At 37.7% G+C, this 16964-nt stretch overlaps 1 protein-coding gene across 1 annotated transcript; it reads left to right on the top strand.

Annotated features, from left to right (window-relative positions):
- Window positions 1-26: 26 nt before the first annotated feature.
- prrt1 (proline-rich transmembrane protein 1) lies at window positions 27-16063 on the top strand. The gene is given in 5 exon segments (XM_022217183.2): window positions 27-539; window positions 4249-4365; window positions 4368-4585; window positions 7336-7527; window positions 11063-16063. Coding segments are annotated over 5 exon segments (723 nt in total). The 5' UTR covers window positions 27-520; the 3' UTR covers window positions 11240-16063.
- The last annotated feature ends 901 nt before the right edge of the window (window positions 16064-16964 follow it).

The raw sequence follows: 16964 nt of genomic DNA, 5'->3' as shown, positions 1-16964 counted from the left end.
CTGGCCTTCTGGCAGCAGAATCATAAATAAAGAATCTGCCAGAAGAATCAATTGAGGACTGATGTGGGTTAAATGTCATGTAGGGAAGGAAATCCGTCCAGTTAACCCTCTTTGTTGCGCTTTAATGGGATGTTCCAGCAGCCTGTGCGCTTTTCTCCTCTCTCTCTCCACAATCCGGGCTGTCGCTTTAAGACAACGATAGCTTTGTGTCTCATTAATTCAATGTACGGCGACGCGTTAGTGGAGAAACCTTATTAGAAGCAGCGAGAGAGAGGAGAGATCAGAGCTGGACGCACGCTGACGCACGACTGGCTTCAATCTCATATATATTTAGAAAAAAAGCCGAAGTTGACACTGAACCGTGGGTGTTTTTCTCTGTTTCTGAAGCATGAAGGCGTCCTGAGGATGGGCTGCTTGGAATAAGACTCCGCATCACCGCGCACCAAAAAGGAGGATTTTATTTGTTCCCACCGGCAGCTGGAGCAGAGAGAACAGATCGGAGGACAGCGGATCAGAAGGCATGTCGTCTGAAAAACACGGTGAGATGATTGAAGTGGAGGAGAAGCTGGAGGAGAGGATGCACCGCTGTGTGGGTGCAGCTGTAGGGGGCAGAAAGAGAAGAAAATCACCGCAGGGGCTTCACATCACAGACTTTAGAGAGTTTTTGTGATTAAATCTGTGCGTAAATTCGGGATTTTTATCTGTTTGTTAGCCTGAATGTGCAGGTTTTCTTCTAAATTCCATCTTGTTCTTTCTCTCTCCATATATGCGTCTTCTTGCCATCATTACGCACAGGCCTCCGTCTCCTGGAATGGTGTGGGTGTCCTTTAACAGCCTTTAATAACAACAATCATGCGTTAAAAACAATCATATGTTTCCAATTTCTAATATTTGGAGGTTTTTAGAGCACCAACTAGTGCAGATTTAGCGGAAACTCCCAGAAAACTGCAGCTTTCCAGTGTAAAAATGAGTAGAAATGAAGCTGCTGATGACACCTGATCTTATCACTGGAGCTGCAAACGTGACCACCGCTGTCTGCTGTTCATCAGATCTGTGGTTCTATAATTAAACAATGGATGGACATGAAGCAGCTCCTCTAGGGGTGTTTATGAGGACAACCAGGAGGGATGCTGATGTGACACATGTAATGGTAATTATCCTCAAAGTGTCCCTTAATCAGGCTCTTTAAAACCCCTAAACCCAAACACAGCCAGATGCATTAAATAAAGCATCTTTAAGAGAACACTCTGTTCCTTATCCTGTCATTGATAGCAATAACAAGGAGGCTTGTTTCTTCAGAGATTCGTGCTCATCGGGTGGAAATGAGCTTTTCCTGTTCCTCTCCTGTGAGAAACAGAAAAGATAAATCCGTGTTCAGCTGCTCATTAAGTTGTTTGGTGACATGAGGATTCTGTGTTTGAGCAGTAAAACCTACAGCTGAGAGTCTGAGTCAACAAGAAAACCTTAACCATTGGTCTTCCTCACATTTAATGGAAATCCTGACAACTAAAAGTAGGAATAGACATTATTTATTAATAAATACTAGTAAACTGTAACTACTTAACATTATTTATTAGTAAATATGAATAATAATGTGCAAGAAACAGGATCAGTGGCAGACAAGAAGACTATCTATCTATCTATCTATCTATCTATCTATCTATCTATCTATCTATCTATCTATCTATCTATCTATCTATCAATGATGCCAATTAAGCCAGTTATGAGCCTGGGAATGGTTGCGGTTAGCCACCTGATAGCTTAGGAATACTAGTTTTCAGACTGAGTAGGTTGTTTGCTAGCCTGGGAATTGTAGTTGCTAGGCTAGGAATGGTACTTGTTACCCTTGGATTGCAAATGGCTAGCCTGGGTTTGTATCCCAGAATGCTAGTGATTAGCTTAAGAATGGCAAATACTGGTGTCAGAATGCTAGCTGTTACTCCAGGAATGGTATTACATTAACCATCCATCCATTGGCTGGATGGCTAATATAAAAACAAATAACTTAAGGTCTGAACAGGCTGGATTGTTGTGAATAAAACAAGATGCATCATGAATGGCTTGTCCTGGTAATGACCGAGAGAAGAGCGTAAACATGAAGGTAGTGGAATCCCCCCCGAGGGCTGTTGGGGTTAAATAACCGCTGACCTCAGTCTATTCATTCTTTTCATTCCGTCATGAAGCAAACAGCGAAAAAGACAAAAACAAGATGACACATTACAAAAATGAGACAAAAAACATCAAAAGCGACACACAAAATGGCAAAAAAAAAAAAAAAAAAAACATTGTTCTATCTAGTACTTTATGGTCAAAACAACTTGTAATGTTCTAGAAATGATTTTAAATTTCTAGTTTTACTAATTTACAATCTGCAGTTAATGTCTTCTCTGTAATTTTTACACTTTGAGGGCCGGATTGGACCCTCTGGAGGACCACTTTTGACCCACGGGCCTCATGTTGGACACCCCTGGTCTAAACAAACAAAGATCAATTTGTGCATGAATCTATGAGTAAATGCCAGTGAAATCCAGGCATTATTTTACCGACAACAAAAACGCTAACAATATTGACCGATATTACATTTTTATGCCAATATCGGTCCGATAATATCAGTGGGCCGATATTATCAGACATCCCTACAAAACAGTGTTGTTTACAGTCAGTACTGGCTGTTTTAAATTCACTTTCTGGCCACATTCTGGACTCAGAAACGTCTCCAGATCTAGATAACAGAGATGTCACGGGCTGGTGTTGCTCTTCACATCATGACCTCTTAAAGGTGTCCCTTCCCTTCGTGCCGCCTCCTCTTCCCCTCTGTCTGTTTCTGGTCCACTTCCTGCTTGTGACAGGGTTGGGAAGCGTTACGTAAAGCCGGTCCCCGAGCGCTAGTCGTCATCCCTCATCACTCAGCCGCTCGCCTCCTGCCTCCTGCTCTGCTGCTTCTGTCCCATCAGCTCCTCCTTCCTTCCTCCGTCCATCTCCGTTTTGTCCCCCTTCTCCCTCCTCTTGTCCCTGTCGGAGAGCATCGCCTCCCCCGCTGCTTAAACACGACGCCCCGTCAGTCATTTTCAGAGTTAAACAAACACAGAGGGAGCAGACGGAGGCATCAGGATGAGGTTCTTCTGCTCATTTCTAAACGTCACTGTGAAGGCAGAGAAAAAGGTCTTTGAGAGTGAAAATGTCAATCACTGTCTTCATTAAGCTGCAGGTTGGGAAATATCAGTGTTTTCTGTTTGAAGTCTTACTGAGGAGCTGAGGATTTGTGTAATACAGGAGAGTCAAACTCATTCTAGTTCAGGTTCCACATTCAGCCCAGTTTGATTTCAAGTAACCAGTTAAATCACAGCATAATAACCGATAAATAACCACAACTCCTAATGTTTCCTTTGCTTTAGTGCAAAAATGTTCATTCTGAAAATGTTCACATGTAAGGAATTATCTTTTTATAAAACATCATGAACAACCTGAAATTTATTAAGAAAAATAACTTCAATTTCAGCAACATTCATCCTCAGTTAATCAATTCCACATTACAACTTCCAGATCACAGAGTGTCTACAAAGAAACACAACATTTAGTCACCTGGACCTGAACCAGAGAGGATTTTACTTTATGATCAAAATGACAAAAAACAACAAAAACAAGACAAAATATTGCTAAAACAAGACTCAAAATGACAAAAAATGAGACAAACGACATGAAACAAAAACAGACAACAAATTCGACAAAGAAGTTACAAAGTGACAAAAAAAATTACATAAATGACACAAACGAGACCAAAATTGATAAAAAGGAGAAACAAAACGGCAAAAAGTAGAAAAATAATACAAGCGAGACAAAAACACAAAACAACACACAAAATAAAAAATAAAGCAGAACACAAAATGACATAAATAAGACAAAAAACACAAGCGAGACAAAAGGAAACACAAAACAACAAAAGAGCAATCTAGTATTTTACTTTCTGATCTAAACAACTTGTCATGGTCTATAAATGATTTTAAATTTATAGTTTTACTAATTTACAATCTGCAGTTAATGTCTTCTCTGTAATTTTTACACTTTGAGGGCCGGATTGGACCCTCTGGAGGACCACTTTTGGACCACGGGCCTCATGTTGGACACCGCTGGTCTATATTTTCCTGTCTTGACGTCCAACAGGATTAGATAACGTTCTGCCCTCACTCTGCTCTTCCTCTGCCTTTCTATTTCTGATTCTCCTCCTCTTTCTTCTTCTTCTTCTCTCAGGACTCGACGACTCCGGCCGTCAGACCATGCAGCCTCCTCCCTACCTGCCTGGCCCCCAGGACCCCACCGTCCCCCAGCACCCCAACATGCCCCCGGCCCCGGGCACCCAGCCCAACTACCCCCGCCGCCCCCTCCCCCGGGCTCAGAGGGGTACCTCCAAGAGACTCAGTTCCACTGCGGGCCGATGGGGCCACCAGGGGCCCCTCAGGGCTACACCGTCCAGACCCAGGCCCCCGGAGGCACCATGGCACACCCCCCTGTGGGGTACCTCCACCCCGGATACCCCCTTCAGCTGCAGCCCTGCACGGCCTACGTCCCCGTCTACCCCATGGCATCGGTGAGTTTAAACACCTCAGGTTTATTTATGGGATTTATTTCAGGCAAAACTAAAAAAATGTCCAATTTTTAAGCCATATTTTTTGTAATCTTATTTATTCCTTTATTAGAAGTTCTCTTTAGACAGCAATAAACTTAAAGATGCTGAATTATAGCAAGAATACTAGTTTACATCCACACTCCTTAGGTAAAAGAAAAAAACAGTGAAACACAGGAGTATAGGTCATTTGGTAACAATAAAAGAACAATTTTATAACAAAAGGACAATATTTCACAATAAAAGGATGATATTTCACAATAAAAGGGCTGTAAGTCACAATAAAAGGACATTACATAACAATAAAAGGATAATTTTACAATTAAATTACAATAGATTGAAGTAAAAGGATGATATTTCACAATAAAAGGACAATATTTCACAATAAAAGGACAATAGGTCTCAATAAAAGGATAATTTCATAATAAAGGGACAATATTTCACAATAAAAGGACAATAGGTCTCAATATAAGCACATTACAAAAATACACAAAGATCTTTTTGAACTTGTTTTATATTTGTGCTCATTTTAAGCTGATCGCCTACACTGTTCCATAAGTTTACCCATAAACTGATAAACATCCGCTCTTCATGGTGCTACGAGCAAACAGCTTTTTAAAAATATAATTTCTTCTTCATTCGTAGTTTCTCAGGGCGTAACTGGTTGTTGGTTTTGAACATTATTCACACAGTTCTAAATTTAAATAAATCAATAAATTTTCTCAGTATTTATTTGAGAAAACTCCATATTAATGTAACGTACTGGTCAGATTAATGCATCTGGACAGTTTTATATATATTTCCTTTATAAATGTCTGATTTAAACTTATTTTTATTCGAGCTGATATTATCGGCTGTTCTTGTTTTTATTTTTTGAGATGTTTGAATTCTCATGTCGTTCGTTTTCTGTTCTCTCTGTTGGAAAAGCTTCATTCATCGTTCATTTTCCTGCTGTGTGACACCTGCTGCTCCCTTAATTAAACTGTGCATAATTAATCCTAACTGTCCAGGAAGCTTCCTCATAAAATACTTCCTAAACTAGATCCGTTAAAGCTGTCATCATCATTTAAACGGCCTCTCTGACTGTTTTAGAAGTATTTTCATGAAGAAAAATAAGGAAAAATGTTCCAGGAGATGCGAGAAACAGCTGTTTGGTTCATGATGCTTTTATTTACCTATTGTTTAACATATTATTTACTTATTATTTACCTATAGTTGCATCAACAGGTTGAGATCATTTGCATTCCTTATTTATTAGCCCTGTAAAACCCACTGCTGCAAAAATACATCTTTCATTTTTTAAATTATTGTTTTCCATTATTTTTTTATATATTTTTTCATTTTTTGCATATTTAGGTTTTTATATATATATATATATATATATGTGTGTGTGTGTGTGTGTGTGCATGTATTTTTTTTCAGTTTTAATTTTTTTTGGACATTTTTTTTTTTTAGATTTGTGTTTGCATAATAATATTGATAATAATAATAATAATAAATATTAATTTTATTTATAATGTACTTTTCTTTCAGGCATTTAGAAAATATATATTTATTTATATTTATCTAGTTAATTTTATTTCTTGTTTTTGCTCATTTTATTCTACATTTGGGTTTTGCATATAATTATACTTAGTTTAGTTGTTTTAGTTTAATTTTAGTTTATTTTTTGCTCATTTTTCTATATTTGGGTTTTGTATGTAATTATATTTACTTTATTTTTTTTGTTTAATTTTAATTTATTTTTGCTCAGTTTTCTATATTTGGGTTTTGTATATAATTATATTTATTTATTTTTGTTAGTTTTATTTTATTTTATTTTAGTTTTTGCAGTTTTTTTCTATTTTTGGGTCTTACAGGGTTAAATAGATTTAGTTTTTGAGCACCAGATTTGATTTTATTAGTTCATATTTTACACACATGGTGAAAAGTGGATAAATAATCTATTTCTATTTTCTTTTCTAATGTTTAGTGAGCAGAATTGATTACCTTAGTTCATAAGATGATCAACATCAAATCTCTGCTTCTTTTTATTCAGAGTTTTTCGTCCCAGAGACTTTAAAAATCAATTTAAAATTAGACTATTTCTTCTGCAATGAGCTTTCTACTTTATTAAAACTAAAAGATGTGTTTTTAGTTGAACTGCTCACACTTCACAGGTACATTCAGCTCATGCTAAAGATGGTTAATAGTTTTGTTTAATAAATCAGAATATGGTTGTTTTTTTGACTCAGAGCTCCTCATGAGAACACATTAGAGGATAAAACCGGTCCTGCTTCAGCGCGACTGAACATCAAAACGGTGAAACGAGGCTCCAGAAAGCGACTGTGAATCTTTAAACAGCTGAAAGTGCAGCTGAGCCGTTTCCTGATTGTAATTTCTGTGTGTGGAAGACCACAGGAGTGTGGGTTTGAATGCAAATAGAATAATATCAAGAGCTAAAATCAGCTCTGCAGCAAACTCATCACCAACAAATTAATCTTTGTTTGTTTAGAATTAATGCTCAGAGTCGTCTCTCAAGTCAAAGCAAAGTTTTACTTTTGGCCCGCAGGCCGCATGACGGACACCCCCGATTTAAATCTGACTGACTGCTGTCAAAAATGCAATTTTTTTTTTTCCTACATTGCTCCCTGTCAATCATCCCGTCACCTTGTTCCTGAAGTGCTCTGTCAGCTGCTCCACTGCTTCTTACATCACTTCCTGTCTCTGCTCAGGGTCAGCCCTACATGCCAGCAGGAGGAGCCCACCCAGGGATCCCACCGGGTCAGATCCACCCCATGCAGATGCCGCCCAGCATCACCCTGATGGACCGCCGGCCGCCTCACGACTACCTGCCCATCGCCGTCCTCACCACCGTCTGCTGCTTCTGGCCCACCGGCATCATCGCCATCATCAAAGCTGTGCAGGTTGGAGCCTCTGTTTGATCTCTAGGCTTCTTACCAGAGTAATATCACATTTACTGGATCAGTTTGAGCCTTTAAACGAGACCTATTATGCTTTCTGCCTCATGTATATGATGTCACATTGTCAGGGAGTGATCTGTAAGAGCCAAGATCTCAGGCTTTTTGATCTAAGCTCATTAAGGATTCTTTCTGCAGTCGTCTCCTCCAGACAAACACACCTACAACGTTAAAGAACGGACTTCTTGGTAAATGTGTGTGCACAAAACGGTCACAACAATTACACAACATGACCACAAAGGCGCACAAAATGACAAAAAATGACACAAAGTGACCGCAGAAAAACACAAAATGACTCGGTGAGACAGATAATTATCATATGAAGACACAAAATAACTACAAAAAATTGCAAAATGACCACAGAGACACACAAAATGGCCACAAACAGACCGAAAAAGCCCACAAAACAGACTGAAAATGATCAAAAAAGAAACAAAATGAGCACAAAGACACACAAAAAGACAAAAAACAGAAGCAAAACGACAAAAACATGAGATAAACAACAAAGGTCAGAAGAAAGACAACAAAATCAAGACAAAATATTACAAAAATGAGACGCAATATGACAAAAAAATGAGACAAACGACATGAAACAAAGCAAAAAGACAAAAAATTACACAAAAATGTTTCCAAAAAATGGACGAACGACAAAAACAAGACAAACATGACAAATGTGAAAAACAAATTGACAAAAAAATGGACAAACGGCACAAACGATACACAAAACAGCAAATAAATTACATTATGATAACAAAATAAATCCAGCATGCAGAACATTTTATTTTACTCAGATTAAATCTTTGGAGAAACACATCGATCACACATGGAGTTTTCCTTTTTTATTCCAGACTGTTTTCTGCTCCACACACTGACTTATTGACTAATTAAACTGACTTTAACTTAATGAGTTCCAACACCTCTCTGCTCCGTCTGTGGCCTGAAGCCTGTTTATCACTTCTGACAACGTAAAACATTTAAAAACAGGTGGTAAGTAGATATTTAAATTCTTAACGAAGAACAATTTATCCCCTTAAACAGCTCTTCTCTGTGGTTTTAAGCAAACGTTACTCAAACATTAATAAATAGGGCATTTTTGGGGGGGTTGAGGGACTTTATTTAGCTGTGGATTAATACACATTTGGTGACCCAGTGAGTATTTTCAGAAACAGGACGGTGAGTGTGGATTTGATTCGACCGTGTCTGTATTCATCATGAATTCTTTTGGATGTCAGTGGAGCTGCAAGACACAAAAATTACTATTTTAGACTTTTGTTGCGCTAATTAGAAGGAAAATGTGTTGGAATTAAGAAAAATTGAGAATGATTCCATCAGAGTCACAACTAGATTCCTTTTATTTGGAAAAAAAAACATTAGTTGTCGTTCTTTATGTGAGGCAGCAGATAAATGTCCTTCATAAAAACATTTTATTGGTATTTTAGCTGGAACAGGATGGAAAATGTACAAAAAGAAGATGCTCGTGCTTGTAAACAAACACAGAACTGTCCTGTGACTGTCAGGAAATATCGTTGATCCCTGAAGGCTCGAGTTGAAAAATGAAACAAAACAACGATTAAAGCAAAATACAAAATGACAAAAACAAGACAAATGAAACAAGTGAGACAAAAAGGAAACGCAAAACGACAAAAACTGGAAACAAAGCGACAGAAAGACGAGACAAACAACAAAAGTCAGACATAAAACAACAAAAACAACAAAATATTACAAAAATGAGACACAACCACAAAAGAACAATGACCAATCTGGTGTTTTACTTTATGATCCAAACAACTTGTCATGGTCTAGAAATGATTTTAAATTTCTAGTTTTACTAATTTACAATCTGCAGTTAATGTCTTCTCTGGAGTTTTCACACTTTGAGGGCCGGATTGGACCCTCTGGAGGACCACTTTTGGCCCGTGGACCGCATGTTGGACACCCTGGTTTAGACTAAACGGTCTGAAGTTCATGTTTAAGTTGATCTGACGTTAAAGATCCGGTCCGGTGGCTCTCCTGCTTCGTGTTGTTTATCTGGGTAATGGCGGTCCGTGCTGACCAGCACACACTCAGCAGCCCACGTTATATAACTGCACCATTGTCAGTGCAACGGGACAGAATGGATTTTTTCCTCTGGGCTCTGCTCAGCTGGCTGTGAGTTGAGCTGAGCTGACAAGGCATGGACCCACCGGTCGGCGCTGTGTGTTGTTGTAGTGCGTTAACGTTGGCCTCTTTCTTCACATTCAGCCTGTGCTGCAGTGAAATCGATCGTTTCTCTGCTGCTTCCCACTCGTGCTTCTTCCCGTTACGCAACCTATATTCTAATTTCTCTCCTCTGTCTCCCACTTACCCTCCCTCTAGGTGTGTACGACAAAAAATTAGACAAAAGTGTTACAAAGCGACAAAAAAATGGGCAAATGAGAACGAGGCAAGAAATGACAAAAGTGAGACAAGAAAGTAGACAAACGACACAAATGAAACACAACAAACAACAAAAATACGAGACAAACGACAAAAGTCAGATGAAAGACAACAAAATCGAGACAAAATATTACAAAAATGAGACGCAATATGACAAAAATGAGACAAACGACACAAATGATGCACAAAACGAATACAGTGAAACACAAAATGACAAAATTAAGACAAAAAACACAAATGAGACAAAAAGAAAACACAAAATGACAAAAAGTAGAAACAGAACTACAAAAGTCAGACAAAAGACAACAAAATCGAGACAACATATTACAAAAATGAGACACAAAACGACAAAAAATGAGACACACAACATGAAACAAAACAAAAAGACAAAAATTTTCCAAAAAATGAAGGAAAATGAGACAAAAAAATGACAAAAGTGAGAAACAAATTGATGAAAAAGCAGACAAATGACACCAATATGTGCAAAACAACAAATAAAGCAAAACACAAAATGACAAAAATAAGACAAAAAACACAAGGGAGATAAAAATGAAACACAAAATGACAAAAACATGAGACAGGAAATGACAAAAGGGAAAAATGAAATGACAAGAAAGTAAGCAAATGACAAAAGTCAGACAAAAACACAACAAAAGCAAGACAAAACTTTACAAAAATGAGACAAAGGACACAAAAGATGCACAAAACAACGAATACACCGAAACACAAAATGACAAAATTAAGACAAAAAACACAAATGAGACAAAAAGGAAACACAAAATGACAAAAAATAGAAACAGAACTCGACAAGTCAGACAAAAGACAAGAAAATCGAGTACAAATATTACAAAAATCAGTCAAAATATTACAAAAACGAGACACAAAACAACGAATAAAGTGAAACACAATGCTGACTCGTTGACTTGTAAAACTTTGCTTTGACTTGAGAGACGACTCGGAGGATTAGTTTGTAGAAATCAGGACTCCACTGAAGAGAATTAGAATTAATCACACTATAATGCGGAGCATACGTATAATTTGTCTCTCTCTTCTTCCCTCCCTCCAGGTTCGTACGGCGATCGCCCGAGGCGACATGGTGACGGCAGAAATAGCGTCCCGCGAGGCTCGCAACTTCTCCTTCATCAGCCTGGCGGTGGGCATCGCCTCCATCGTGCTGTGCACCATCCTCACCGTGGTGGTCATCATCGCCTCGCAGCACCACGACGACGACTGGGAGCCCTAACTCCACGCCGATCTCCTGACGGGGCACGTTTCGTTAGCTAACTGCTCTTTGGAGGAAATAGGAAAATGCACTCAAACTGTTTCCCCGCTCGCCGGCTCCGACCCAACCTGCTGCCAACAAACGCTCACCGACGACCAAAAACCGATCAATCACAGCCGATGTTTCGATGCCAAATGTCAGGAGAGGCCCGGTATTTCTGTTAGCGCAGCGGCCGCTTTAATATTTACACTCAGATACGAGCTGCAGGAGGGAAACAAAGCTCCTCACATTAACTATTCATATGACACTGATAAATTCATGCTCCCCTTTGCTGATGTAGTTACACGAGAGGATAGATCGCTGTGTCTTTTAAGTATTTACAGTGAGACGGCGTGTTCAAAAAGGTTTATTTAGCTCAGGGGTGTCAAACTCATCTTAGTTCAGGTTCTACATTCAGCCCAATTTGATCTCAAGTGGACCGGACCAGTAAAATCACAGCATAACAACCACAACTCCACATCGTTCCCTTTGTTTTAGTGCAAAAAATGTACATTCTGAAAATGTTCACACTTTTTTTTTTCTCAAAATATTATGACCAACCTGAAATTTTTGAAGAAAAATAAGTTAAATGTCAACAACATTCAGCCTCAGTTTGTCATTTACACATTAGAACTTCTAGATCACAGAGTGTCTGCAATGGAACACAACATTTAGTCATCTGGAACTGAACCGTATCGTATTTTATCTTGTGATCAAATGCCAAAGGTCAGATGAAAAACAACAACAAAAACAAGACAAAATGTTACACAAATCAGACGCAAAATGACAAAGACAAGAAACAAAATGACAAATGCATGAGACAAGCAACAAACGTTGGACAAAAAAAGACAACAAGCAAAAAAAAAGACAAAATATTTCAAAAATGAGACACAAAATGACAAAAGTGAGACACAAAATGACAAGAAAAATGGACAAACCACACAAGTGAGACAAAAAAACAGAAATAACAAAAATGAGACGAAAAAATTACAAAAACTCAAAGTCAAGCAGCAAAAGTCAGACAAAAAACAAAAACAAGACAAAATATTAAGGGGAAAAGAACAATGAACAATTTAGTATTTTAATTAGACGAAGTTACAATGCAACAAAAAAATGGAGACAAACAAGACAAAAAATGACAAAAAGAACAATCGAGACAAAAAGGAAACAGAAAATGACAGAAATGAGAAACAAAACAACGAAAACGCGAGACAAACGACAAGTCAGACAAAAAACAACAAAAAAACAAGACAAAATATTACAAAAATGAGACACAAAAGAAAAAAGAACAATCGAGTATTTTGCTTTCTGGTCAAAACAACTTGTCATGGCCTAGGAATTATTTTAAATTTATAGTTTTACTCATTTACAATCTGCAGTTAAAGTCTTCTCTGGAGTTTTTACGCTTTGAGGGCCGGATTGGACCCTCTGGAGGACCACTTTTGGCCCACGGGCCTCATGTTTGACACCCCTGATTTAGCTTAAATAAGGCTTACATTTTAATCTTGCAGGTACAAAAATCGTGTGTTTTCTGAAACAGTGTTGATTTCAAGAGTAGTGTTAGAGGACGATGGATAAAACGCACCAAACAGAGGCTGGACTCTCAACCAAACAGAGTATTTATTTCAGATTATTTGTGTGGATGAGAAGATACCTAACTTATGGATTACATGTTTGTTAATTTATTTGAAATGTGTTATTTATTAAGTTATTCTATATCTACCCATGCAGCTATAGTTTACAGTATATCACCAGTTTATTGCCGCTGTCTGACACTAAAAAATCGGTATGAATTTGATATCTTTAGACAGATAATATTGCAGCTGCTTCCACTCATAGTCCTTCTAGTGCATGATGAGTATAAATTTAAGCTAATGGGCTTTTAGTGCAAAACTAGTTTGTCTCCCAGCTGTTGGTGGGAACATTTCCTGAGATTAGTGTGTGCTGCAGTATTTTTCAAAAACCGTCAAAACAAGACGAGGAGACAACTTAAGTATTTGAGTTTTAGGTTTGCAAATATTGTTTTTTATCGCGAGTACTTTAGAAGTGTAGTTTTGTGTTGCACATCTCTCGCTATTTACTCTTTGGGACACCGTTTATGAGACTTTAGTGCAACGTTAGACGTACGAGGCAACATAACCCTGCATGTCATCCTCAGTTTGTTTCCATTCGTCTTTAATATTAAGGCTCCTATGGTGTTTGGTTTCCATAACGTAGCGTAGTTCTGAACGGCTGGCTGTGGCGTTACGCTACGAACTTTGACTTTTCAGGAGTTACGAAATGAATGTTTCCAATAGGAGAGAGAAAATATTATTGCCTATACTGTATTGTAGCACTTTCCACTCTTATTGCCCCAGTTTACCCCCTATACTCTCTCATTTTGTCTTTCTCCTGACCACATGAGCTAACGGACCTATTAACATATCTCTTTGTGCGCCCCCCAAACCTCTCCCTTCCTGTTCCCTTTCCTCCATTGGTTCCTATAATGATGATGATATTTTTAAAAAATTATATAGAGATATTAAAATCTATGAAAAATATGTTTGTTGACGATGAACACAAATAGAAACTCAGTTTATACTGTAGTTTATTATTTGAATATTATTATTATTCATATGTATATTATTGGGTTGAAACACATCTAGGCCCATATTTATCACACAGAGACACACATTTAACCTACAACTAAGGGTTTCTTCCTCCTCATTTGCATTTTATTTTTTATTTATGTGAAATACGTTGCGATGTGCTAATAATATTCTGCATAAACAGCCTAAATAAATGGGAATGAAACAATAAGGATTTGGCTGAAATTGAAACAAAACTAAAATGAACCACCAATTGATAAAAACAAAAATAAGCTAAAATGGATGTATTTTGGATTATATTGCTTTTACTAGTCATATTCATTGTTATGAATGAAATGAGCCTTCAAAACAGGTCTCAGATGTTGTTTTCTTTTGTGGACTACAGTCATTGAAAAGCTACTAAATGTACTAAAAGGCTAATATTTGGGTTGTTATATTTTAATATCAGAGACAACTAGCGATAAGCATTACAAAGTTTAAATAAATATACAAGACTCTACAGTGTTATCTAAAATATAAATTTATCTTAATAATTTAAATATTAAGCTGAAAACATTACAGTATCATAGAACATAACACCACTTTCATGTTAATTCTTAATTTCCTGTAGGTGCTAGCTTAGCTTAGCGCAGCTGGAAACAGGGGAAAACTACTAGCCTGACTTTGTAACAAAATCTGCCTTCCAGTCCTTCTAAATTACCATTTTTACACCTTTTGTTTGTACATATTGAAGAGTAAAAGGTGTAATGTGTTAATTAGTGCGCTTTAGAGGTGGATTTTCTGACATTTAGACGGTGCTATGCTAACTGTACTCCACTGTTGCTAAATTTACTTTTATAATTGAAATATTAAGCTTAAAACATTACAGTACCATAAAACATAACACCACTTTCATGTCCATACATTAATTCTTAATTTCCTGTAGGCTTTAGCTTAACTTAGCTTAGCTTAGCACAAAGACCGGAAATAGGGAGAAACTACTAGCCTTTGTAACAAAATGTAGTAATTAGCGCGTTTTAGAGGTGGATTTTATGACATTTAGACAGAGCTAGGCTAGCTGTTCCCCACTGTTGCTAAATTTACCTTAATAATTTAAATTTTAAGCTTCAAACATTACAAAATGACAGAACATAACACCATTTTCACGTCTGTACATCCATTCTTAGTTTCCTGTAGGTGCTAGCTTAACTTAGCTTAGCTGGAAACCGGGAGAAACTACTAGCCTGACTTTGTAGCAAAATCTGCCTTCCAGTGCTTCTACATAGCCGTTTTCTTTTCACATATTGACAAGTAAAAGGTGTAATGTGGTAATTAGTGTGCTTTAGAGGTGGATTTTATGACATTTAGACAGAGCTAGGCTAGCTGTTCCTCGCTGTTGCTAAATTTACCTCAATAACATAACACCACTTTCATGTCTGTACATTCATTCTTAATTTCCTGTAAGCCTTAGCTTAGCTTAGCTTAGCCCAAAGACTGGAAACGGGGAGAAGCTACTAGCCCGACTTTGTAGCAAAATCTGCCTTCCAGTGCTTCTAAATTGCTGTTTTTACATTTTTTGTTTTATGTAATGGCAAGGTGTAATGTGGTAATAAGAGCGCTTTAGAGGAGGATTTTATGACATTTAAACAGAGCAAGGCTAGCTGTCCGCCTCTGTTGCTACGCTAAGCTAACTTTATCGGATAGGTATGAGAGAAGTATTGTTGTTTTTATCTAACTGAGCAAAACAGATAATAAATAAATCTCCCAAACTGCTAAACTATTTATGTTATTAAGGAGGAGTAAAATGTCAGCTAAAGCTACTGAGCAGGACTAACAGGCTAACTGTGTCCCTTCTCTGTGTGATAAATAGAGGCCCTGTGGTTATATTGACACCGTGATATTTAGTGTTAAATGAAGCACAGTGCAGTTTAGTATTATATTTATTGTACAGAAGGGTCTGTCTGCTGAACAGAGCCTCTCCTGGCATATCTAGTGTATCTGGTGCTTTCTGGAAGGACTGACTGCAGCCGGGAGATGTGTTCCTCATTTCTCTTTTTCTTTGTTTTCTAAGCTTGTAAATGGTTGCTTGTTCAAAGAGCCAAAAAAAACAAACAAACAAAAAAACAATGACCTGTGTACATGTGGGGTTTATTATTCTGATTCTGTTCATGGCCGTGTTGCACATGCATTGGTTGTTTCTGACTTCAGTTGTTGAATAAAAGAATAATTTTGGGTTGGGTTTTTTGTGTCGGGTGTCTCGTTCTTCGGGTTTGTTTTCCACCTCTCCATCCTCTCGGTCTCTGTGGCGTCTCCTCTCTCCCTCATCGCCGAGATGCTATTTATAGTTGCCCCGGTTTTCTCCCTCTCCGTCTCTTTCTCCTCACTCTGTCTGAACATCAACTACAGCATCTCACTATCTAATGTCTGATCGCAGGAAGGTCTTCTGCAGCTGCACCACGTTAAAATGAAACACCGTGAACCTGCTGTAAACGTGTTAAATCGACCACATGAAGCCCTTCTGTTGGTCTGTTTTCATCCCTTTTTGGTCCAGATTTAAAATAGTTAAAAACACATGAGTTAATTTGATGATTCTTTGATTTTTCCATTAGTTTTTTTGTCATTTTTTTGTCTTGTTTGTGTCCATTTTTTTTGTCATTTCATAAGTTTTTTGTTTAGTTTTGTCGTTTCTCCCGTTTTTGTAATATTTTGTCTTGTGTTGTTTTTTGTCTGCTAAGGTCTGACTTTTGTCGTTTGTGTCATGTTTTTGTGGCGCTGTTACTGACTGAATTTAAGAATGTTTTTTAAAAAATATCATGTAGGCTTATGTGGCAAATGTTTTTCTTTATTTTGGTTGTTTTTTTGGCCATATTAGCAGCAGTTGTGAATAAAACGCAGACATCCAACCGTCTATCCAGCAAATTAATCAAAGTCTCACATGGCCCCACGGTGCACCTTCCAGCTTCCAGCTCAAAATACTGCAAAGACGGTTCACTTCACCGTCACTGTATAATATCTCGTTTAATGTCTGCTCTAAATGGGCTGTTTTGCACTTAAAGCCGCTGAGCTGCTGCCTTCAGGAGGAACATGTCAGATGACTATCGATCAGTTCGCACCTCAGTCGAATTCTTACTCACTTGTAA

This window comes from Acanthochromis polyacanthus, chromosome 11 (assembly GCF_021347895.1).
Source record: "Acanthochromis polyacanthus isolate Apoly-LR-REF ecotype Palm Island chromosome 11, KAUST_Apoly_ChrSc, whole genome shotgun sequence".
Taxonomy (NCBI): Eukaryota; Metazoa; Chordata; class Actinopteri; family Pomacentridae; genus Acanthochromis; species Acanthochromis polyacanthus.
The sequence above is the reverse complement of the archived record's forward strand: the minus strand, read 5'-3'. Positions and strand labels throughout refer to the sequence as shown.